This window comes from Lepus europaeus, chromosome 3 (assembly GCF_033115175.1).
Source record: "Lepus europaeus isolate LE1 chromosome 3, mLepTim1.pri, whole genome shotgun sequence".
Taxonomy (NCBI): Eukaryota; Metazoa; Chordata; class Mammalia; order Lagomorpha; family Leporidae; genus Lepus; species Lepus europaeus.
The window spans coordinates 129468715-129493619 of record NC_084829.1 but is presented as its reverse complement, the minus strand read 5'-3'; the positions used below and the strand labels follow the sequence as shown (position 1 = coordinate 129493619).

Sequence of the window (24905 nt, the reverse complement as noted above, 5' to 3'; positions counted from 1 at the left end):
TTAGACCCAAGAAAGGGGACATGCTTTCACTGTCTGCCATTTACTCGGCCACAATCCTCATTACTCCTTGTCCATGATCAGTACAGAACTCAGATGTTGGTAACTTGGCAAGCGGATTGTTAATATGGAGCAAAAGAAACCAAACTGGAACACACACACACACACACACACACGACTGCTTTCTAGTTGCCCATTGAGTATATGATGGACAATGAGTAAAGAATCCACTACATAAACCATTGATCCTTTTTCCTAAAATTTTTCATGAGTACAATGGGGAAAAATAACTAATCCAGAGAGCTAATAGGTTAATGTTTGCGTTGTGCGTAGGCTCATTCTTGGACCTTGATAAGTATTTGAAATTCCTGTATTTGATGAGAAGAATTTTGAGAATTATAGTCAAAGAAAATTAAAGTGTTTCCAGAAATTACCTTTTAAATATCAGTATTTCCAAGCTACTGTGAGAATATCTTAAGAATTAGGTGCACGTGAATGGAATATCCGTGAAAATACATTGAGGGGGTGAGTTATCAAAGCTCCAGAGTAGTAAGATCTTGAAATGAACGGGTTTCTATTGTTCTGTGTAAATGAATATACCCCAACCACCGCAGTTGAGGTTGTCCAGTTACATGCTGCCATCTTGTGGAATCATGTGAAAATACAATTGTCAGCCTTTGATTTTTCTGCTGTGGCCTATTTAGGGATCCAATAGTTCTTTCTCTTTAAATTTTTTTTCTTCTAAATTAGTTTATAGTTCTCATTCTTAAAAATATAACTTATCTTGGAATTGTAAAATTTTAAGACCAATATTAAGTATCTTTAAAAACATAAAATTTAATGAAGGAAATTGTAAATAACATTTATTTATATTGTTGAGAAAGGACTTGCTGTTTTCAGGGTAGAAAAGATATTAGAGATATCATTTTTGCTCCCCTTTAGAATGCTTGTTACGTTTAGCATTGGAGATAGGTGAATATTTTTTACTTCAAAGCCCTGCTTATTCAAAGGTACTTCAAAAATTCTATAGAAATACTGAATTAAAATAAGTTATTTTGATGCAAAACAGTTTTTAAATTCATGCTTTTTTGGTAATTCACATTTTTATGAACTTTTTGTAGATCCTTAATAAGTATGAATTTCCAATTTTTTTTGCACCCTAACAGATTTATTTTTTAATTTTATTTTCCATGAACTTTTTGAAGTGCCCATGGTTTTACATGACTTTGTATTCTTGTATTTCACGATACTTTGAAATACAGTATCCATTTAAGGGAACACTTGGCGCTTTATCTATTAAATAATAAATCTGGAGTAAAAAAATCCAAACAGTTTTTGAAGATGGACTATTTATTCAAATAGTTATTTAAAAAATTATTTAATTTTGTCATTTAGAGATAACAGTCATTAACTTGGGTTTCTTTCTTTGCACTTTGGGCTAATTAGACACGAGCCGGTCTGAGGATTATCCTTGCGCTATTGCAAAGCTGTGCTACCACTTTAAAGCTTGAGTTGTCAATCTGAGTTTTATCATGATTAGCTGTAAGTTTAGCACTCTGGAGTTATCTTTTTCTCTTCTGGGAAATTCAATCATTGCCTTATGAAAATGCTGCTAAGTGTTTCCTCTGTGCCAAGAGCCCCCTTCATGCTGGGTGTTCAGCGGCAGCGGGAGATGGATGAACACATGAGGAAGCCGGGAATATCTCTCTGAGGGATGGAGCTCCATGGTGCCAGGGGTGAAGCCTGGAAACCAGGAGTAGGCATCAGAGGGGCTTCACTGGGGAGCTTAGCTGAGATGTGGAAACCATGAAGGTGCCACTGGAAGAGAGAGATCTAACCCAGTGCACAGTGGATCTCACTTAGTCTGTGCTGGAAGTATCCCAGCACCCCAGCCTACCGCATAGATCCATTTGGCCTGCCACTGAAATGTTTTATCCATTTCCAGGATTTTTCTTTTGATTTGGTTTCACTTTATTAGGCACAATAAATATATAGAAAACAGTTACAGAACAGCAGGTGAAAGTACAAAGTAAGTTCAAATACTGTGAATATGTGGCAAGGCATTCAAGTCATCTGAGTATTTTGTGTAAGCTTCCATCCATTGTCATAATTTGAAAATGAACAGATTTAATGTAAAAGTTTGGACTGCCACCTTTATTTTTTAAATTTGTTTTAAGATTTACTTATTTGAAAGGTGGAGTGATGTGGGGGGCTGGGGGAGCGACAGAGAGACCCCTCAGCTGCTGGATCAGTCTTCAGATACCGTAGCAGCCAGTGCTGGGTCAGGCTGAGCCAGAAGCCAGGAACTTCATTTGGGTCACCCAAATGTGGGTGGTCTTGCCTTCAATATGGCACACCTCTGTCACAAGTGGTGGCTTAACCTTCTGCACCACAATGCTGGCCCCTTGGCCTGCCACCTTTTTTTTAAAAAAAAGCAAACATTAAAAAATAATGTTTCTTTTTATTTTTAATATTTATTTATTTATTTGAAAGAGAGAGAGAGATCTTCCATCTGCTAGAACACTCCCCAAATGGGTGCAATGGCCAGGGTGGGCCAGGCTGAAACCAGGAGCCAGGAGCTTATTTTGGGCCACCCATGTGGGTGTAGGGGCCCAAGTACTTGTGCCATCCTCTGCTGCTTTCCCAGGCACGTTAGCAGGGAGCTGGATTGGAAGTTAACCAGCCAGGACTCGAGCCAGTGCCCATGTAATGTCAGCACTGCAGGCATCCGCTATCCCTGCTACTCCACACACCGGCCCTAATGTTTCTTCTTTGAAAACTAAATACTTATGTACTTGAGAGATGGGGAGACCAATAAACTGTGTGTGTGTGTGTGTGTGTGTTAGAGAGAGAGAGAGCGAGAGAGAATGGACACAATCCCATCAGTGGCTGACTGCTCAGCTGCCCATATTGGCGGAGGCAGGGCCAGACTAAATCCTGGAACCAGGATCGCAGTCCGGATCTCCCACGTGGTCTCGGGAGCCCCCTCACTTGAGCCATCACCACTGCTTCTCAGGGTCCACACCAGCAGGAAGCTGCAGTCAGGAGGTGAGCGTTGCCCTCAGCTGCTCAGATACGGGACTTAGGCTTGCCCAGCTGCTGGGCCGAACACCAATTCCTGGGCGACCATCACTTAGATCTAAGGGCATCTCTTGTTGCCTGAGAGGAAGGGGCCTGTTTTCCCACAGGCTAACAGCTGCCTGCATCTAAGCACTAGCTGTCCCCTCTGCAAGGAACATGGTACACCTATTTGGCCATTAGCCATAAGCCCTCATTCATTCCGCCTTGTTGCTTTTCCTCTCCCCTCACATCATTTGGATATGCAGCCCAAAGACACAGGCCTTGAAGCTGCCTGGGGTGTATATTTGTTCCCCTGTTAAACAGTCCCTTGATGTGCGCCAGGCATTGTTGTTAAGAGCATAAAATACATTACTGAGCATAATAAATAAAGAGTGCTGCTCTTGTACAACTTAAATTCTTCCAATAAAAAAATAAATGATCATAGCATGTTATTCTGTTGTCAGTGCTCTAAAAAAAAAATCATCAAAACAGAGCAGAAAAGGGGGAGTAAGGCGGGGGAGCCTCTTGCAGACTTAAATGTGGTCACGGGGATATTATTCAGTGAAGCAAAATTGTGAAGGGGGTCAGGGCTGAGCTATGTGTCCGGCTGAGGAAGCTCACTCCAGGCAGAGACCTGACAGCAGCAACTTGCTCAGAGTATCTGAGGCCTGGCGAGGAGTGAAGTGTGGTTAGAGGTGAGGGGAGCAACCGCATGAAATATGGTCAGCGAGGCACTGAGGCTGGATCACATAAGACCTGCAGTCCATTGTTGGGAGTTGCCCTGAGTGAAATGGGGTTCTTGCAAGGTGTTGGGCACAGGCATGAAAAATCTGTGCTATGTTTTAAAGTGATGCCTTGGTTGTGATGTAAAGGGGAGACTTGCAGGGAAGCAAACTAGAGACAGGAAGACCAGGAGGTTCCTGTAATTGAGGTGCGAAATGATGGAGGATCAGACCGGGATATGAGTCTCAAAAGAGATCAGATGGTAGTTAAAGCCACTGGGGTTTCCTGATGGAAATGATGTGGATTGTGAGAGAGAAAGAAGTCAAACATGGCTCAGAGGTTTTGGACTTAATAAACAGGAAGGAGAGACTTGATAGGGAACATTATGATTGAGGCCTGTTGAGGATGAACTGTGTGGCAGTCATCTAACTGGGAATGTTTGAGGATGTTTGAAGGGAGAATACTAATTGGCCAGTGATGTGCATAGCAAGGCAGGGGCAGAGTGAAAGCTAGAATGGGGCTTTCTATTCTGTACACGAGAGAACTTCAAAACATTTGTGGAAAATAGAATTAAAAGCTGGCCTGGGCATTGTGGTGCAGCAAGTTAAGCTGCTGCTTGGGACACTTGCATATCCTATCAGAGTGCCTGGGTGAGTTCTGGCTACTCAGCTTTTGATCCACCCCCTGCTCATGCATTCTGGCATTAGCAGATGATGGCTCAATTTCTAGGCACCTGTTACCCATGTGGGAGAGACCTGGATGGAGTTCCAGGCTCCTGGCTCCAGTCTGGCCCAGCCCTGGCTGTTGTGGACCTTGGGGAATGAATTAAAGGATGGAAGATTTCTCTCCATATCTCTCTGTCATCCTGCCTTTCAGATAAATAAATAATTTTTTTAAAAAAAAGAGATGCTTATTTTGGTATAAAAAGTTTGAAATCCATTCATAGTTTTTTCATAATATGAATTCTTCATGTATTTTTTGAAGATTGCCTTATACAATAGGGAATTGCTGAAAGATTATGACTTTAGGAGTTCCATGATTAAGTTGGATTTTATTTATTTTTAAGTTGTATTTTATTTTAAAATGTTATCTATTTTCACCTATGTGAAAGACAAAGTTAGAAAGAGAGAGAGAGGGAGGGAGGGAGAGAGAAACTATCCATGCATTGCTTTGCTCTTCAAATGTCCATTACAACCAGGGCTGGACCATGCTAAAGTCAGGAGCCTGGAACTTCATTTAGATCTGCCACGTGAATGGCAGGAGCCCAAACAATTGGGCCACTTTCCACTGCTTTCCCAGGCTCGTTAGCAGGGAGTTGGATCAGAAATGGAGCACCTAGGACTGGAACTGGCATGCACACATGGGGGCCAGTATTGTAACCAGTGGCTTAACCTGCTGCACCACAAAGCCAGCCCCACGATGCAATCTTAAATTTCACACTTAAAACTCTCTAGATAGAAAGTGGTAGAACTACATTTTGAAACCAAATTTATGAAATTTTTAATCTGTGGACTCTTTATACTCAGTTTTTCCAGAAATTACAGAAGAATTTTAAGATATATATATCCAAATCTTGGGCTTATGGGTAGTAATACAAAGATGATAACTACTGTTAGAAAATATATTTTATGAGTAGCTTTTAAAACAGCTCTGGGGTGGTATTGTGGCACAGTGGGTTAAGCCATTGCCTGCGATGCAGGTGCAAGTCCTGCTGCTCTGCTTCTGATTCAGCTCCCTGCTCACATGCCAGGGAAAGCAGCAGAAGATGACCCAAGTGCTGGGGTCCCTGTCACTCATGTGGGAGACCCAGATGGAGTTCCCAGCTCCTGGCTTTGGCTTGGCTTGGCTCAGGCCTGGCCCAGCCCTGGCCCCATTGTGGCCATCTGAGCAGTGAACCAATGGATGGAAGATTATTTGCTTGTTTACTTGCTCACTGGCTCTCTCTCCTCTTTCTATCACTCTGCCTGTCAAATATATAAAATAAATCATTTTTTTTTCTTTTTTTTTAAAAGAAAGAAACCAGTCCTGGCTAGAAACAAGGCCAATTTGGGAAAGGAGAATAGTTTAGAATGTGAGCCAGTAGAGCCCATAAAATACAGATACTGAATGGATCTAAGGAATATCATTTTCTTTAGACTGGTCAAAATTAGAAATCCAAAAGAATAGAGGTGGCTGGTTAACTATTGTACGGCATATCTGTGTTGTGAAAGTGTACATGTGTATTTGTGGACATGGAAAGATAGCCATAATACATGAGCTATGTGATTTTGCCTGGGATATCTTTACTATCATGATGAAGCATCAAGCAAAATAGACTAGAAATGGAAGAGTCAGTTTTTGACATTTTGGGTTGACATACCTCTGTGAGAGTTGGCTACCTGAGCCTGAAAGCTTAAATCAGTCTCCGGGGCTACAGGTATACTTATGGTTCTTGTTATACAAGGTAGATATATGGAGTAAAAAAATGAAAAAGCAAAGATAGATCTCTGGGAACCCCAGTAGTTAAGTGATGGGTCATTGAAGAACAACTGATAAAAAGGCTAAGAAATAATAGGAGAGAAGAGAAAGTTTAGGAATGTGTAGTCCAGGCAGGCAGAGCTGGGTGAGTGGTACCCAGTGCTGCAGACAGGTTGATTAAGGGTAAGGCTGGATAAAAGGCTACTGGAGTTTGCATTTCAAAGTCAGTTATGGCTGTCTCTAAAGCATTGTCGGTGACTGTTGATAGAAGCCAGATTGTCATGGATTAGAGAGTGAAAGAGTTTGTGGAAATTCATCAAGGTGATTTAAAAAAAAAAAAAACATTTTGTAAGCTATTGAAGCTAACAAAATATGGTTGGATATTCACATTATTAAAGCATGCTTGACTTGGCAAATTATCAGTTTGAATCAGGTTGTAAGACACACTCAATTTACCTAATAAGGCAAATGTTTTTAATGACTACAGTGTATTAATTGTTTGGAACAAATGTAGATGCTCTTAAATACTAGCAAGTCTCGTGTTAATTATAGCAGAAAGAAACAATTTAGGAAAAATAATAAAATTGTAGACCATTAAAATAAGCATTTACTGATACTCTTAAAGTTATTGTTGGGTTTAATTCTTTCTCTCTCTCTCCCTCTCCCTCTCCCTCTCCCTCTCCCTCTCCCTCTCTCTCTCTCTCTCTTTCACACACACACACACACACACACACCAGAAGTCATATGACTTTAGGGACTTGAGGATATAGCTATTTTTTTTTTTTTTTTTTTTTTTTTTACGATTTATTTTATTTGAAAGAGTTACACAGAGAGAGGTAGAGACAGAGAGAGAGGTCTTCCATCAGTTGGTTCATTCCTCAAATGGCCGCAACACCTGGAGCTGAGCTGAGCTGATCTGAAACCAGGAGCTTCTTCCAGGTCTCCTACATGGGTTCAAGGGACCCAAGGACTTGGACCCAAGGACATCCTCTGCTGCTTTCCTGGCACATTAGCAGGGAGCTGTATCAGAAATGGAGCAACTGAGACTTGAACTGACGCCCATGTTGGGTGCTGGCACTGTAGGCCAGGGCTTTAACCTGCTTCACCACAGCGCCAGCCCCAAGGATATAGCTTTAATTCCATTACTGATGAGTGTCACAATTCATTTTTTCTCTCTGGTATTCGGTTTCTATCTTTTTAAAAGTAAATCTGCCTAATTTTTTAAACTAATTCACTTGTTTATTTTTCATTTTACTTGAAATGTAATGTGTTAGAGAAAGAGCGAGAAGGAGAAATCTTCCATGCACTGGTTCTCTCTTCAAATGCCTACAAAAGCCAGGGTGAGATCAGGCCAAAGCCAGGAGTTCAGTCCAGATCTTCCACATGGGTAGCAGTGGCCCAGGTATTTGAGGCATCATCTGCCCGGCAGGGTGCACGTTAGCAGGAGCTCTAGTGCAAGCAGAGAGGCTGAGACTTGGACGCAGGCGCTCCAGGCCGGGCTGTGAGCGTCCCAAGCAGCATCTTAACCACTGCATCAAATGTTACACTCTTCGGTCTCTTTCATAAAATGTTACAGTAGGGCCAGATTAATGGTACTGAACCAGAAATTTGCACTAAAACATTTGTCATGTTGCATTATTTAAAAACAAAACAAAAATTATGACTAGATCACTCCTTGGGCCCATTAAATCATGAATCTCTCAGATTGGGCCATGAGACTGCGTCACTTAAAAACTGTAGGGTAATTACACTCCCTTCCTCTCCAGATTGGTGTCTAGGGTGTGCACATACATTGCATTTTGTCATGGAATTTTTTCTTATGCACGCAAAAGTAGAAACAGTACTACATGGATTGCACCATCCCTTCACCAACAATCAGACACTTGTTCTGGTCTTGTTCCGTATTGTTCCCCAGACCAATGTTTTTTTCTTTAAAGACTTGTATTTTTAAGGAAATCACTGGCATCCCATCACTTCACTCATGGTTATCTTAGATTGCTATCTCTGGCTTACAAGGATGTAAAGCAACTGTGATGAACCTTTGTTTGCAAATCGCTGACTCTCTCAGGTTTCTAGGTCTCTTGGGAACTTAGATTTGAATCATCTTTCTTCTTCCTGTCAAACTCACCTCTCTAATGGGAGCTGTACCTTTATCAGAGCAAGGTTCAAATTCTATGACATAAACCACACTACTCACCATGTCTTACCTAACTGGTGAATGAAGCAAAAGATCCCTCTTACATGGTTAACTTTTGTGTTAACTTGCTAGTGACACAGCCTGAATTCACAAGAGAGGAACTCAAGTTCTAGAGAGTCAGGTGACTTGCCAGAATGCTCTTATACCATTCTAATGTTTGGGGCTTTGAACACAAAAAAAGAAATCTGCTGTTGCCACCACCAGAAGTATCATGGAGCTGGTAGTGGTACAGTAGAGACTCTGGGTTATTTGCAGCCTGGCTTGCATGCCTGTAATCACAGCTCTATTAGAATTCCATCTCTGGTTTCATTTAACAGCACTCAGGCCACAGCATTGTCACAGGTATTGTTTTCAGCATCTGTTTTAGGTCTGGAAACAGTCTCTGGATTTACTTGGGGACCCATGTGGAAAATCAAATTACAATATCAAGCACAAAATCTTGTTTCTTTTTATGACATTCTCTTGACTTTTTTTTATAGTGCATAAAAATACCATATTAAAAGAGAAATATATCGGAACTTATTTCATTGGAGATTAAATGCTTATTAACTATGGAAGTTATTTAAGGACCTTCATTAAAATTCTCTGAATCTCTGACTTGGATAAAGGTTTGAGGCATTTGGATAACAAAGAGCCAATTATAATCAGAACATAGGCAGTTCAAGATAGTAGAGAATTTCTTCTGTATCACCAGTTCCTGGTATTGTCAGTTCAGACTAGGGTTATGAATATGCCATAATTTTAGTTTAAGATACCTTGCTAAAATGTCCTTGTTTAATTTTCTAAAATATTGTTATATCTGGCTTTCTTTTTGAGAAAGCTGCTCTTCCAATTTGCCCTTTTGAAGATAAAAAGGGTTTTTCTGTAGCATTAAAAATGTCAGCTTTACATTTAAATTAGCTTTTAATGAAGAAGAAATTAATGGCTCTTCTAAAGGTCTGACATTAAATTTCTAATCATTAGAGTGCAAAAATATGAGCAATAGGGTGTTTACACATTTTGAAAAAAATAATAAAATCATTCTTTCTTTAACCAAATAGGAAGCAAAATGAAAAAAATAATAAAATCATTCTTTATTTAACCAAATAGGAAGCAAAATCATATTTTTAAAACTATACATTAGTTCAATATGGAAAATATGTGAAGATCAAATGAAATCATTTTCTCATTTGCAATCGTTTTTGCTTACAGAAGAAATTTACCTTGTTTTAAGTTGTAAAATTATCTGTGACAAACTTTCTGGCTGTGTTAGTGAAATTCTGCCCTTTCAATCCTCCTATGTATCATATAACTTAGGTTCACAGATACATCTTCTTCCCCCTCATAAAAGTAGGGGACAAAATCACAGGTATTAGGAGAAGAAATATAAATTAAGGAAATTGCAAAAATTATACTGTGCATGGATTCAGCCATTTTTATGGCTTAAGTTAAGAGCAGACTGTTTGGCTTAATGATCAGGCATGCCATGTCTTTTCAGAGCTTGGCTCAATGTAATTAGTCTACTAATAGCTTTTGTATTTGATACAGTGTGATTCTGGAGCTTAGCAGTGGTTGTCGTACACCATTTAAGCAAGCACTTTGGCAACACGCATGGTTTATCATCCTTGTGTAAATATCATTTGGCCTCCTTTGTCAAGATATCTAGTAATAAACAACCTCCTAGCAACAAGTTGTAAACTTCTCAGCGTTACCCTTCTATCAACTGGCCAAGCCCATTTCTTTTGCAAAGGCAAAAGGCACAGGAGATTTTTTTTTTTAAGATTTATTTATTTGAAAGTCAGAGAGAGAAGGAGAGGCAGAGAGTATAAGAGAGGGGTCTTCCATCCGCTGGTTCACTCCCCAATTGGCTGCAACAATTGAAGTTGTGCTGATCCGAAGTCAGGAGCCTCTTCCGGGGCTCCCACGTGGGTGCAGGGGCCCAAGGTCTTGGGCCATCTTCTGCTTTCCCAGGGCATAACAGAGAGCTGGCTCGGAAGTGGAGCAGCCCGGACTAGAACCAGTACCCATATGGGATGCCGGTACGTCAGGCCAGGGCATTAACCCACTGCACCACAGTGCCGGCCCCCAGGGCACAGTAAATTTATATGGAGTTAGATTCTCCGTGTCTGTGTTGTGAGAATTTAGATGGGATGTATTCTCGCAGAAAGAGATGAGAATTGTCCCTATTTCTGAGACACACACACACACACACACGCACACGCACACATACTCATACTCCACTAGAATCAGGTTGTCCAGTTGTCAGGAGGCATGGCCCATCAGTGTAGAAGGGTGTCAGGTGCATTTATTGGCCTAATCAAAGGCTTTTCACGAGAATGCATATTCCAGTTCCCTGTGACATGAATCGATTTCTTCACAGTGTTGTCTGGGAAGGGTTAATACTGAATCTGAGTTGGCCTGGACTCCCCTTGCTCACTGAGGGAAGGGAAAGTGGAAATGTCTTAATTCACAGCTGGAAAGAACCAGTTGAAGAGTACCCAGGCCACTCCCCATATTGGTAAAAGCCAGCCCCTATGCCCTATAGTATGCCCTGCATGGTAGACAGTGTGACATGTATAAGGTTATTTCATGGAAAAAATGGAATTAAAAGATACATTTATTTTGGAACAAAAAAGCCTTGAATTGTGGGCACAGAAAGGTCATCCAAAAGTTCATAAAAATGTCTATTATGAAAAACTATGTGTTTGCACTGAAATAAACTTATCTAGTAAAAATGAACCTATATATATGAAATAGGTGAAATTTGTTCACTTTATATAATTAAAAATTATTTATTTTGAAAGGCGGAGAGACAGATACACACACACACACACACACACCAAATGACCAGGCTGTATTCAGGAGCCTGGAATGTAATCCAGGTCTCAATATGGGTGGCAGGGACCCAGGTCCTTTAGCCATCACCTGCACATTAGCAGGAAGCCAGATCAGAATCAAAATAGCCAGGACTGCACCAAATGCACACCCCTAAATTTATCTTTTTTTTTTTTTTTAAGATTTATTTTATTTATTTGAAAGCAGAGTTACAGAGCGAGGTAGAGACAGAGAGAGAGATCTTCTATCTGCTGGTTCACTCCCTAAATGGCCGCAACAACCAGGGCTGGGCCAGGTGGAAGCCAGGAGCCAGGAGCTTCTTCTGCATCTCCCACATGAGTGCAGGGGCCCAAGCATTTGCACCATCCTCTACTGCTTCCCCAGGTGCATTAGCAGTGAGCTGAATTGGAAATGGAGCAGCCAGGACTGGAACTGGTGCCCATAGAGGATGCTGGCACTGCAGGCCAGAGCTTTAACCCACTGTGCCACAACACTGGCCCCTAAATTTATCTGTTAATGCCATTTTTCAACAAAATCTTTCAGGCACCTCATTTATGGGAAAACTCTCAAATGCTCCAAGAAATTGGTACCTAAAGCTCCTCCTTTCAAATGCTTAACTATAAAAAAGACTCTGAATTCTTGTTTCAGATGTAGTCATCTCCTACTAGCCCTGACACCTCAATAAACACACTTGTCTAGTTTATGAGGCAGCATAGCTGTGCTTTCCCCAACTGCAATCCATGTTCTCAGAGCCTAGTCCTGTGGCCATATTTCAGAAGGTCTTTAGGTTTTCTTAGCAGGTCTTGGAGGGGAAAAAGATGCGACATTGTCTCAAGCAGGTGCATGTTAATGTCGGTAACACTGGCTTTTCGCCTTAGTTCCCTGCAGGAACAAATGACAGAGTTATCTCTTGTAGCCTCTGGAAGTCCTTCCCTCCATTCTGTCTTGTCTTAGTCATGGGGGAGGCAATTCGACTTGTTTCTTTCTTTCTTTCTTTCTTTCTTTCTTTCTTTCTTTCTTTCTTTCTTTCTCTCTCTCTCTCTCTCTCTCTCTCTCTCTCTCTCTCTTTCTTTCTTTCTTTCTTTCTTTCTTTTTTTTTTTTACCATTAATGAAGTACACATTGGTATACTTTATTCTGCAGAAACTTTACTATCATCATTGTGTCATTTTTAGTGGCAAATATTTTTGAACCATTCAATTAATCAGACACTGATGGGTGGACACGCATGTACTTGGATATGTGGCCTGTAACTAGTACATAGGTGTTGTATATTGGGGTCCTCATAAAGGAGATCCCATGGGGAGTAATGTAGAGGGGGAGATTCATTTTGATCCTCTGAATCATGGAAGGGGAAGATTCCATGAAGTTTGAGATGGTTGAGCAAGGTCTTGAAATAAGGACAGCAGAGGATGTTTCAGAGTGCTTGGAACCTACGCAAAGACAGGAAAGCATGGGTGTATGTAGTGAATATTGACTGATCTTTTTAATACAAGTGGTCAAATATGGGAGGCCACCTTGTCTCTGAACTCTCTATGGTAATATAGTATTTTTCTGGTTCATTTTGGTATTGTAGCTTGTTTATTGTGGCCCTTCCATATATAAAAACTTAATCATGGCTGGCGCCGTGGCTCAATAGGCTAATCCTCTGCCTGTGGTGCCGGCACACTGGGTTCTAGTCCCAGTCGGGGCACCGGATTCTGTCCCGGTTGCCTCTCTTCCAGGCCAGCTCTCTGCTGTGGCCAGGGAGTGCAGTGGAGGATGGCCCAAGTGCTTGGGCCCTGCACCCACATGGGAAACCAGGATAAGCACCTGGCTCCTGCCTTTGGATCAGCTCGGCGGCCATTGGAGGGTGAACCAATGGCAAAAGGAAGACCTTTATCTCTCTCTCTCTCTCACTCTCTCACTCTCTCTCACTCTCTCACTCTCTCACTCTCTCACTCTCTCTCACTGTCCACTCTGCCTGTCAAAAATTAAAAAAAAAAACAAAAAACTTAATCATGTCATCTCACTTTATATGTCATCCTGGATTTGCCTGCCTTTCTAGGGCTGGGGAAGACTTAATTATGCAAGCAACATTTATCACAATTATTGTCACCCAACAAAACGCTTGTGTAAGATTATTTGGCACCATTATGTGACAGAATCTCCTAACTTTCAATGTTGCCATAAAGTATTTGGCCATCTTCAAGACCTAGCCCATTTAGGGCCCTCCATGTCATTATCACCATCATCACCATCCTCCTCCTCATCATCTCCTCTAACAGAATACAAGACTAATATTTGTTGCCCTTGCTGAGTGGCCAAGGTGGACTGAAGTTTTTAAGCAGTCTCAATGCGTTCAATGTTACCATTCCAGTTTTCACTGGAACATTCATGCTGTCAGAGCCAGCATTTTATTTTCCACCTCCTAAGAGGCAACAGGTGAAGCCAGGCCAGCAACTAGATTGGCCACAGTAGGATAGAAGCTAGAGTTCAAACCCAAGGCAGAAGGTCAGGTTTATGTAGTCCTTGAGTTACAGGTTCCCCCACTGACTTAATAACTGCTTTAGAAGGAAGAAGGTAACACTACCACATGAAATACTCCATCTATAGTAAGAATATTTTCCAAAATGTTACAAGTAAAAGTAGTCTGTCATAATCAAGGGGAAAAATATATTGGGCTTGAATCTTCAGGACAAGGTTGAGGTCAAGGTCAGAGACTATACCAAGATGATCAGAACAACTTAGATAATCCTGAATGTAGAAGTCAAAACCTAAGCTGAGGATTCAGGCTGAATAGGGAGGTGGAGCAGAAAGTAAGGGGTCTGGGCGAGGCTTTGGCTGGGAACTGGAGCTGGGATGATCCTCACGGGTAGTGTTGAGCCCAGCAGTCCCTGGAGGAGAAGTTACATGAGGATGTCATGAACACAGTTCCTCACCCATCAGGGTCACGGGGAGGAATCCCTGGATGGCACTGGGTCTGACTTTGGGTTTAGAGTAAGTACGCCCTCTGGTTCTTCACAGAGTGAAGCCGGTAAGGGTGCTCTCTGGACCATCTTATATGAGTGCCATGTCGCTTTCCTATTATGCCCACACTAAATCTCTGATGGTGCTGAGTAGCACTTTTAAATCTTCGGTGGGCACAGGTTTTGTGCTGCCCATTATCTAAAGGTGAACTTAGAAATTAAATGAATGCTACCTATGGCATATCTGAGTTTAATGTCAAAAAAGAAAGCAACTCAAGAACATGTACATTTAAAACAAATCCCGTGCTATTGTGAATATACATGACATTATCTAATAAAGGATTGTATCTTATTTATCTACCAGGTAAGTAGACCTAGAATGCTCTCTGGTGCTCAATAGATGCTTCGTAAATTTCAGTTGGCTTAATCTGAATATTTGTAGTATTTAAAGCATTATCTTTAGACATAATTTGGGCATGCTGTTTTCAAGTCTGTTTAAGACATATGGTTATTTTTTTTTTTTTGGACAGGCAGAGTGGATAGTGAGAGAGAGAGACAGACAGAGAGAAAGGTCTTCCTTTTTGCTGTTGGTTCACCCTCCAATGGCTGCTGCGGCCGGCGCATCTCACTGATCCGAACAGGAGCCAGGTGCTTCTCCTGGTCTCCCATGCGGGTGCAGGGCCCAAGGACTTGGGCCATCCTCCACTGCCTTCTCGGGCCATAGCAGAGAGCTGGCCTGGAAGAGGGGCAACCAGGATAGAATCCGGCGCCCCAACCAGGACTAGAACCCGGTGTGCCGGTGCCACAAGGTGGAGGATTAGCCTGTTAAGCCACGGCGGCAGCCAGACATATGGTTATAAATACTAAATCAGTATTTATTTTAGCAGAATCATTTAGGAATTAATTAAGCCTAATATTTCTAATGCCATAGATGACATTTTGATATTGCAGACCTCAAAATCTTTCATTGGTATCACCAAATCCAAAAAGTACTCCTCACATCCACAGGAAAAGGACTTAGAATTGGTGCTCTTAAGTTTAGAGGGTATGGCCAAAGGCATAAGGTCATTGACCAAACAGGGAGCAGCTGTGACACACATACATTAGAAAAATATATTTGTTTCTTTAAAGACACACATACACACAAATTTTTGTGAAGTTTTATAGATGTATGGGAAGGTTTTTTTAAATGCACATATTGCAATAGCACACAGAATAACTTCTTTCTGATTCAATTTCATAAATTGCTGCGTGAAGAAGCACCCTCTAGTAGATAATACTCAGAAATCAGCACTTAATATGGCAGTAATGGTTATTGCTGTCATTCTTTACATCTTTAAAAATAATTAAGCATTACTGCACCGGCATTATAAAGTTCCCCTATCACCATTAAGAAGATATTTGAGGTTTGATGTAATTTAGCAAATTACATTATACAGTAGTTACGGTTTTTATGTAGTGAAGTAGAATGTGCAGTAGTTAAGCACACTTACCGTATAATGCATTGTGTGGAGTTACACGTCCCAGCTGCTGCCAGCTCTATTCCAGTGTCATTATTGCTTTGCAGGCTGACGTTCCTCAGGGAGTGATCCGAGTGCACGCGCCTCATCTTTCGAAAGTTTCCATGGCAATACAGCTGACGGAAGAACTAAAAGCCAGTGATGTTCTTGCCAGGTTTCTCAGCCAAGAAAGGTAGAGGCCTCTTTTAATTATTCCGTGGGATAAGTCACTCGCTCTTGCGCGTTCCCTGTTTTGGTTTTTTTTAAACCTTGGAGTGGTGTGAAGTGTTTCAAATTCTCATCTTCTCAGGAGGAGAGAGGAGCAGACTTAAGGATGAGGCTGTTGGAATGAGTTTAATTCGTTTGATGTGGTTTGAGTTCAAGTTGAGCCTGTTTCGAGCAGGATGGCTGGAGTGTTCCTTCACCACTTGGCAAAAGCAGCTGCTCAATGTTCTTGCCAGAATATGTGGATTGGCAGTTAATTGCTGCGTGTAGGCAGTCAGGAGAATTACGAATTAGGATGCAGTGGGATTAAAACAAAGACAGGTGCAGTGTTTTCTATGGAATATAATGAACGAAAGAAGTGCTCCACTTTAAAACAGAAAGCACAAAGCGGGACTAACATCATGTGGTACAGTGCATTAAGCCAGCTGCTCTCGCAATGCCCCTACCTCACGTAGGAATGCTGGTTCAAGTGTCAGCTGCTCTTTTTCAGATCCAGCTCCCTGCCAAAGCACCCAGTGCATGTGGGAAGGCAGTGAATGATGGCCCACGTGCTTGAGTCCCTGCCACCCAGGCGAGAGACTGGATGGAGTTCCTGGCTCCTGGGTTCTGCTTGCCCCAGCCTTGGCTTTGGTAGCCCTATGCAGAGTGAACCTGTAGATGGCAATCAATCAATCCTTTTATAAAAATAAACAGAATGCATAAAGAATTGAGAGGATAATTAGCCCCTCCAGCACTGAAGCCACAGGGGAGAACACACCGTCCCCAGTAGGGACAACCAAGTCTTTCCTCCTCTATTTCGAGGTTGATGGGGCATAGAACCTTTTGAACATCATCGTCCCCTCTTTCTCACACTACCAGAAGCTGATCTTTCCAGGCTGTTTTGCAGTATCTTTTGTTGAAGTTTATTTATTCTAACAAGTGTATTGAGTTTCCAGTCTTATTTTTAAAGTTACATTTTTAACGACTCCTCCTGCCATTGTTACTCTTTAAAACAAACTGATCTAAATGTTTTAAAAGAGAGGGCAATCACATCTTGGACATCTTGGTTAATGATTTCTCTGTTTTGCTGTCCTTGTTGAATTTAATCTCATTTTGGACGTCAGTGACTTCATCCAAGCTTTTCGCCAATGCCTCAATAATTTTAGTACAGTATCACAAGAATTTAATAGGTTTCTGCTCTGTTTAATGCCCTCCGCTAGGTGTCAGCAGGGGTGTAAATATGTATTTTAAAGTACCTCCCCTCAGGGTTTATAAGTTGGGGGAATGGATGAATCTGTATGTCTAACAGATGGTAGTGAAATGAGAGGAAGGCTCTGTGGTACTCTCTGAGCTTTCAGTAAGCCAGCATAAACCTCCCCCGCAACAACACTCCGAAGCAAGTGCTACCTGTAAGGAAACCAAACTGTGCAAGGTCGCCTATTTCATAGGCTGCTGGAGCTGGAGTTCTAAAACTGTGGTTTCTTTTCTTCTTTAAAGATTTTTATATTTATGTATTTGAATAGCAAAGTGACAGCGAGGAAAGACAAAGACAGAGAGATCTTCTATCTGCTGGTTCACTCCTCCAAATGCCCCCAGCTGCTGGGACTAAGCCCACGTGGGCGGCAGGAACCCAAGGACTTGGGCAGTAACCTGCTGTCTCCCAAAAGCATTAGCGAGAAGCTGCATCAGAAGCATGGAGTAGTTTGTACTTGAATCAGGCACTCGGATATGGGATGCAGGCCTTCCAGGCTGCCGCTGGACATCCTGCTCCAGTGTTTGCCCCCAATGTATAGTAAGTCTCTACCCTGGCTAGCAGGTCTAGAGATCATCACAGAGAGGGGATAGAATTTTAGGAATTGTGTCCTGGGGCAGTTGAGTTTGTCAAGATTAAGTCCTGGGAGCAGTTGGCATTTCTTGGATGTCTTTGTTCCTCTCTAAAGGGGCTGTCAGCTGCAGTGAGGTCAATGTGCTTCCTCCCTACTTGCTGCTCTGGTATTTACTCTTCTCAGATGCAAGCAGCTCTTACAGGCTGGACAAGGTGAATTTATGTAACATTTGCTTTCGGACTGAGTACTCTGTTTTCGGTACTTTTGTTCCTCTACCTGGTGGTAATCTCATGGAGTTGCCATGGAGTTGCACAGTATTTTCAACTGTGACTTGATTATTCAGGATACAGCATGAAAGGGTAGTAGGCATATGGTTATGGCAAACACAAGCTTTGTGATAATTGCCCTCTGCATTTGTGGATTTTCTACTTGAAGTACTTTCATTAAGTAAAGCATTTGCTGCCTTCTGCAGCCAGACTCCTTCCTCTCCTCTCTTTCCTCCTCACCCTGAGGGAAGTCTGGTAAACTTCTCCCTGCTTTTACTTCCCTGCCCCCTACCTCCCCCCATCCCAATCCTTGTGCTTGGGGCTGCTGGAAACACACCATCAATGTGGATTCACCTAGCTGTTCCTACTTCACCTTGCACAAGTTTTTATAATCATTTTAAGTCTTAACTTCCTCATTAGTAAACATGGACCATAAAGGGTTTGTGATCATTTACTAGGAAGATGACCATGATATGATGCACATTGTAAGTGAAACCTGCAGTAAATGTTCATGTGTGTCTGTGTATATTTACCCATCATCTTCCTGCACATCTCTTGTTTGTATTTCACTTGTCTTGGAGGCTGTTATAAACTGTACTTCCCTACATCTTTTTTTCTCTCCATCTTTCTCTATTGAAGCTAAGGAACACATGAATGGATATCACAAAAGGTACAATACGTTGCATGTTCACTCACCAGTTTTTGATAAAGGATTGTTGCCTTTAATTATAAATTTGTTGAATAGCATCATATGAAAGCTTGCTGTATACCAGCAAATCTAATTCACTTTCTTCAAGTTAGAGCTAAAATATAGATTCTTGAGAGTAAGAATGATATCTGACTTGATTTTTTTAAGATCAGTTTTCTCAAAACACTCACTTTTGTTTTCATAGAAACAGCAACACTTAATATACTCATAATTTACCAAGTTATATAGTACATTGTAAATGAACAGAATAATTATTAAATGATTTCACTTAAGTGAAGCAGAGTAATTATTAAATGATTTCACTTAAATGAAGCATACACTCAATGGGAAACACCGTGAGTTGACAACAAGCAAGTGGAACTTTAGCATGAAGGTACCTATAGCCATGAGCATCTAGTTATATGTACAACAGACGGAGGGTGGGTAGAGAAAGCTACGTAACTAGATAAATCCTAGAGAGGTTGGTTAGGAGGGCTTCTGCACCATAACCTAGTGGATTGAATGTGTGTTAAACCTGGTTCTCTCTCTCATTCCAGAGAGAATGTCTTAGGCTTTGTATTAACGGTTCACAAAACTTCCTGTGGATTAGAATGCTCTGTAGAGCATTTTCAAAGCACATTCTTGTCCGGTATACTAGATCTATTACTGTTTGTGGAGTTCTAGATCTGAATTTTTAGGAGGTTTCCTAGGTAATATTTTAACAAAGATTTGAAGCCCATTGAGTTTTACCAGTTTTATGTTTCAATCTAATGTTCTGGAAGAGTTCATTCTTTGGATAGTATAAACCTGTGAACACAACCAACATGGTCAATTCTAGTAGTCCCCAGAGTGGTTGTTTGCTTCTACCCTGAGTGTGGACCTCCCACGTTTGAAAGGCCAATACTGAGGGTGATGTGAATCATGTCTTACCTCTTACGTTCGCCTTGCACAGTATTAAAGTTGTTGGCACAGCAAAACCATGATAAAGACTTATTGAATGAATGCAGTGTGAAAACTAAGGTGGAAACATTTCTTTTCACAGTTTTTAATGAGGACCTTTTTGGCTCCTGTGCAAGGTAGATAATCACATTAATAATTTGATTGGCAGCTAAAATGTTATGTTAACTTTTTAATTTTACAAATTTAGATACCGATTTATTATTTTGCCTTCAGATGTATGATTCCATTTGTTTATTTTAATTTACAGGTGTGACATTTTTATTACCTATTTGGCACATTTAGCAGATGGGAAAATACAAATGTGTAGATGATTATAGTGCGTCTGAGTTATGAATTTTCCGTACCAGCCAGAATTCCCTAAGCATGTTAAAGTGATTTACTTGCAAGCTGTTTGATGATACAACTAATCAGTTTGCTTTGTTCCTAATAGTGGGGTTGCCCAGACTCTCAAGAAGGGGGAAGTTTTTTTGTATGAAATTGGAGGAAATATTGGTAAGCACACTTTTGTTCTCTTTGCATTCCATGAGCTGATTTGCTATGGCCAGTGCCTATTTATATCTTTGAGTGGAACAAAAGTAGGATATTGGAAGTAAAATGCAGCATACTTAAATAGTGGCTGGATATCGTGGATTTGTTTTATAACCTGACCTTTCTCTTTAGGCTCTAACTTAGCTCCTTTTGTACACATGTCCATCTGTGTTCAACCTCAGCAAAGACAAATTTCTATAAAAGGAGTAACTTCTAGAATGGTTATTCATGCAAGTTTTTCAAAAGCTTTTCATAGACGTGTCACATCTTAATAAAGGAAGTAGTTAAGTATATTTAAGACCAAGATAACACATTTATTAGTAGCAGCTAAAATGTAGTGTTAACTTTTCTTTTTAATTTTATAAATTTAGATATTTATTAGATATTATATTGGTACAGGTTAGATATTTTTAGTAAAAGCAAGAATTATTTTTTGCCATAATTGATTCCCTATTAAATTTTAGACATTTACACACAGATTTATATTCATGTTGTTATTTTAGGAAATAGGAATAGGAAATGAATTTATTTTGAACATTTTCTATATTTTATTTTGCGGTTTTACAATTATCAGTGGGTCTTACTCATCTCCATTTCAAAATTTAAAATAGAAATTTTTTTAGACTGTTGAAAATGGTAAGGGTGAGATTATTAAAAAATGATGTATAATTAAAAATAAATTTAAGATATAGATGTTGGAGAATTTTTACCTAGGACTTAAAAATGTTGGGTCCTAGGTAAAAATTATTTATGAACACTAGAATGTGAAAAAACTCATTTTTAAAATTTAAGTAAGCCACAACTCCACTAGAAACCTGGAATTGATAACTCTGTTTGTAAAGATTATTTAAATATTAAAAGATGTCACTTTTCAATTTATTACTAGATCTTGAGAATTAAGTATAGTTTCTTAGGTGGATTCAAAAGTGTTGCTTTTCTTAATGAAGTTGAATAAACTTTTAAGGAACCATTTGAAAGTCCACAACACATGGTATTTTTAGCCTCCTAAATTAATTTGAAACCTGTTCATTTAGAGAATAACTACACAATCCATTTGCCTTTTCCAATATTTTAGCCACTTTTAAGAGATTTATTTATTTGTTTGTTTGTTTGTTTATTTGAAAGGCAATTAGAGAAAGAGATGGATCTCTATCAGCTGGTTTGCAACCCAAATGGCCGCACTAGCCAGTGCCGTTTGGTCCAAGCTTCAGCCTGGAACAACCCCTGGCTGCTGGGGCCTTTAGGGGAATGACCCAGCCATTGGAAGGTCTCTCTCTCTCTCTCTCTCCTTCTCTCTCTCTCTTTTTTCTCCATCTCTCTAATTCTGCCTTTCAAAGAAATAAAAAGATAAATAAATCTTAAAGATTGGAGTGGAGTAGAGGGAACTCAGACTGGGTGCTCTGATATGGAATGCTGGTGTTGCAGGTGGTGGCATAACCTGCGTTGCCACAACACCGGCAACCTTAACCGATTCTTATATTATTATGTGAAGCAGGAAAGGGTACGAAGTATTTTGTACTGTCAGACTTCAGAGTTAAACCGTTAGGCTTAAATTCAAAATTGTGGTCCAGTCTACCTATTGCATTAAACTAACACAACATGTCTTTGACAGGGGAGCGCTGTCTGGATGAAGACACTTACATGAAGGACTTGTATCAGCTCAACCCTAACGCTGAGTGGGTTATAAAGTCAAGGCCATCGTAGAAGACTTAACCACAAGAACTTCTGTACTCATTCCTGCTGGGTCAAGAATGGAAATAAAAGAAATGGCAAAACCCTTATTATTATCTGTACCCAACTATTAAAAAGTGACACTCTCAAACCTTAAAACGTTATGGATTTGTCCTGCTGCCAGAATCACGTTAATTATTATTATTATTATTATTATTATTAGAAAGTATTTCTGGAATACGAGGAGAGGGGCCTAATTAGCTTGTGGGCTGTTTATGTATACTCTGTGAAACGTGTCCAGATGTAACAGGTTTTTTGATTTGTTTGTTTTTTAACCATGAAATGTAGTCTCTTCCTACCTAGTTTTTTCTTTCAAAATTTTATGTCCTGTAATACATGCTTTCTCATCTTCCTTACCTCTTCACATTTGCCTTCCCCCATTAGGATTGCTTTTAACCAAAGAGATAACAAATGCCAGATAAGGCAAGTTGTAAAGCAATCACAAATGAAAACAAGCTGAATTCAACAGTATTCCTGTCACCCTGGAATGTTAGTATTCACATCTTTGAATCATTTGTCCAAACAAAAACATCCTGCTTCTTCCTGCTGTATCACATGGGCTGATTTGCATTTTTTTTCCAGTTCATCTGACACATGTGCACAGAACCATATCCACAGTCAAGAAAATCGAACTGTCAGAAACTGCCAATTATTACCAAACCATTAAATACTTATATACTGAGAATAAATAGTGTATGCCTATGTGGAATAACTGGATTCTAGGTAAGAAGAGAGCTTCATGTGTGCTGTACTCTTTGAAATGGATTTAAAAAGTCATGAAGTCACAGCTGGCTTACTTATTGTCACATTAGCATTATAAAAATGGATAATCCAGTTGTGGCTGGAGAGTGCATTCTACTGAAAGAGGGACTTTATTTTATTTTTTTTCCTAATTCCTGAATGAGACAACTGGAAGAGTTATTCTTCTGGGTGTTATGCCATCATGTGAACAAGCTTTTGTTTGTGTGCTTACTTTAAATGATCAGAATATATGTATTAAAAGGTTGCAGAGAGTACTGTCCCCAGGGATTTTAATGCACCTACCAAATGTGACAGGTGGCCTCACTATTGTAAATAAGAGAAATGAAGCAACAGAGAATTGTTAAATATTTTATGCATTTAGAGTATAGTAAATAAGAGGTGATATAAATGAGTTTAGCACACTCTGTGTTTATGATAGTTTCAGTAGTACTGTAGGAAATATTACACATTTGTTAAACTCTTGATGTCACTCTGATTAGGAGGGAAAATGCTGTTAATGAGAACATTCAGAAAGTTTTAGCTCCTAATTACCAGGGCAACCTGTGGATCTGATCGCTGAAATCATTGTGTGCTGATTTGTGCCATTACTTTTCTATTTAAAAAAATTTTGTAATTAAATGCCTTTTTTTTTCTAAATTTTCTTCTCTTGGAATTATTACTTTTAATCTTATGTGTTCATAAGTCTACATTTGCCTATTTTTCTTTACTATTATTTTAATGTGGCAAATGGACTACTTTTGTTATTGTTAAAAGTCACTCCTACTCTTTAATTGATCCTATTGTCTTTGTGTGACTTTTAAAGCTAGAAGCCATGAGAAATATAGTGTGTTTTTTGGTCTTAGTTGTTCTATATGCAAATTTCTATTCTTTAGGACTTTCAAAACACACTGTTTTTCTGTTTGTTTGACAATATGTATTAATTTTCCAATTAGCAAAATTTAAGCAAAATGTTTTCTTAATGAGTCCACAAAGACAATTAACAATATAAAAGGAAAACTAAGTGCTTAAAACCTTTTAGCAGTGCACAACTTTAAAAAAAAAAAAAAAAAAAAAAACAAGTGCGAATAAAGATCGAGTAAATGGCTTTATAAATCATACCACCCTGACTGGGGAACTTGGTGATGCATGAAGTTTTTTGATAAGAGAAAAAAAAAAATAGATCTTGGTAAGGAAAAATGAAAATGCCGTTTTATTTTGAATCCTTTTTAGCACTTATGATTCAAGTGTGTTGCCACTGAACAGTATTGCTTTTAAATAACAAAAAATCTACCTGCACATCTAAAGAGGACGAAGGGCTGTGGAGAGCTTAGACTATAAATGTCCCAGTATTAACTGCTTTTGCTGTGCACTGTGATGGCTTTGTTCCTAGTGAGTTTTACATCTCAGGTTGTATTTGCTTGTATTTGTATGTGAGGGAAAATAAAAACAAATATATTTGCTTCGAGTCTGGAACATTTTAATGCTTAGGGAAGTTGCTAGTGAAAAGTAGGAGAATTGGTATTTATAGAAGACTGGTTGCCTGGTTAATACTTTGGCGATGTTGCCTCTTTTCTGAAAGAGATCATTGTCATTCCTTACTCTCACACAGTCTTTGCATACTGCTGCTATAGGATCTGATGTTATTAATTCTTTGTGAGCTTTCTTTGGGGAAAACATTTTTTATTTTCACCGCATGAAGTTTTTCATTGATATCGTTTCCTAGTTTTTGTTAAACTGGTTTGCACTTTCTCATTGTTTTGATCTCTTACCTTCTCATCAGTAGGTGGCAGTATTAGTCAGGGATTCCTTTGAATCTAAAATTACAGGAAGTTTTAAAAATGAACCTGGGTTCATAGGTAAGTGGCCGGGACTCCCAGTGCCAAGCTTCGGCGAGGCAATTAGATAAGCACATTATGGATCTCTTGCTTTGGTTACCAATTCTGAAACTGTAAATAATAATCAATTTCAGAGTTTCTGTGTTCAGTCTCAGCCTGCTTTTATCCCTAGCCATTAGATGGGGAAGGAGAGAGCAACGGGTTTCTAAGCCAGAATTAGACTTTTGGCAATGTCTGTTTCCAGCAGGAGATGACAAGAGGCAGAGAGAAGATCAACATAGCAGGAAGAGGAATGTTTAAGATAAGAGGTCCTAATGACCCCTGTGTTTATTTTGGTGTATCTGTGGTTATTTCCTCATTCAACAAATATATATTGGACACCTACATACATTCCAGCCATGTTCTATCATTGAGATACATCAGTGATGAAAA

The 24905-nt window shown here is 39.9% G+C and overlaps 1 protein-coding gene across 1 annotated transcript in view; it reads left to right on the top strand.

Moving 5' to 3' along the window:
* The window catches only part of ARHGAP18 (Rho GTPase activating protein 18), a 140708-nt gene extending 116639 nt beyond the window's left edge, over nucleotides 1–24069 (top strand). Inside the window, exons 13-15 of the mRNA XM_062186747.1 lie at nucleotides 15763–15887; nucleotides 20069–20130; nucleotides 21779–24069. Of these exons, the coding sequence (XP_062042731.1) occupies nucleotides 15763–15887; nucleotides 20069–20130; nucleotides 21779–21870 (279 nt within the window). The 3' untranslated portion in view covers nucleotides 21871–24069. The remainder of the gene's footprint in view (nucleotides 1–15762; nucleotides 15888–20068; nucleotides 20131–21778) is intronic.
* Nucleotides 24070–24905: the final 836 nt, after the last annotated feature.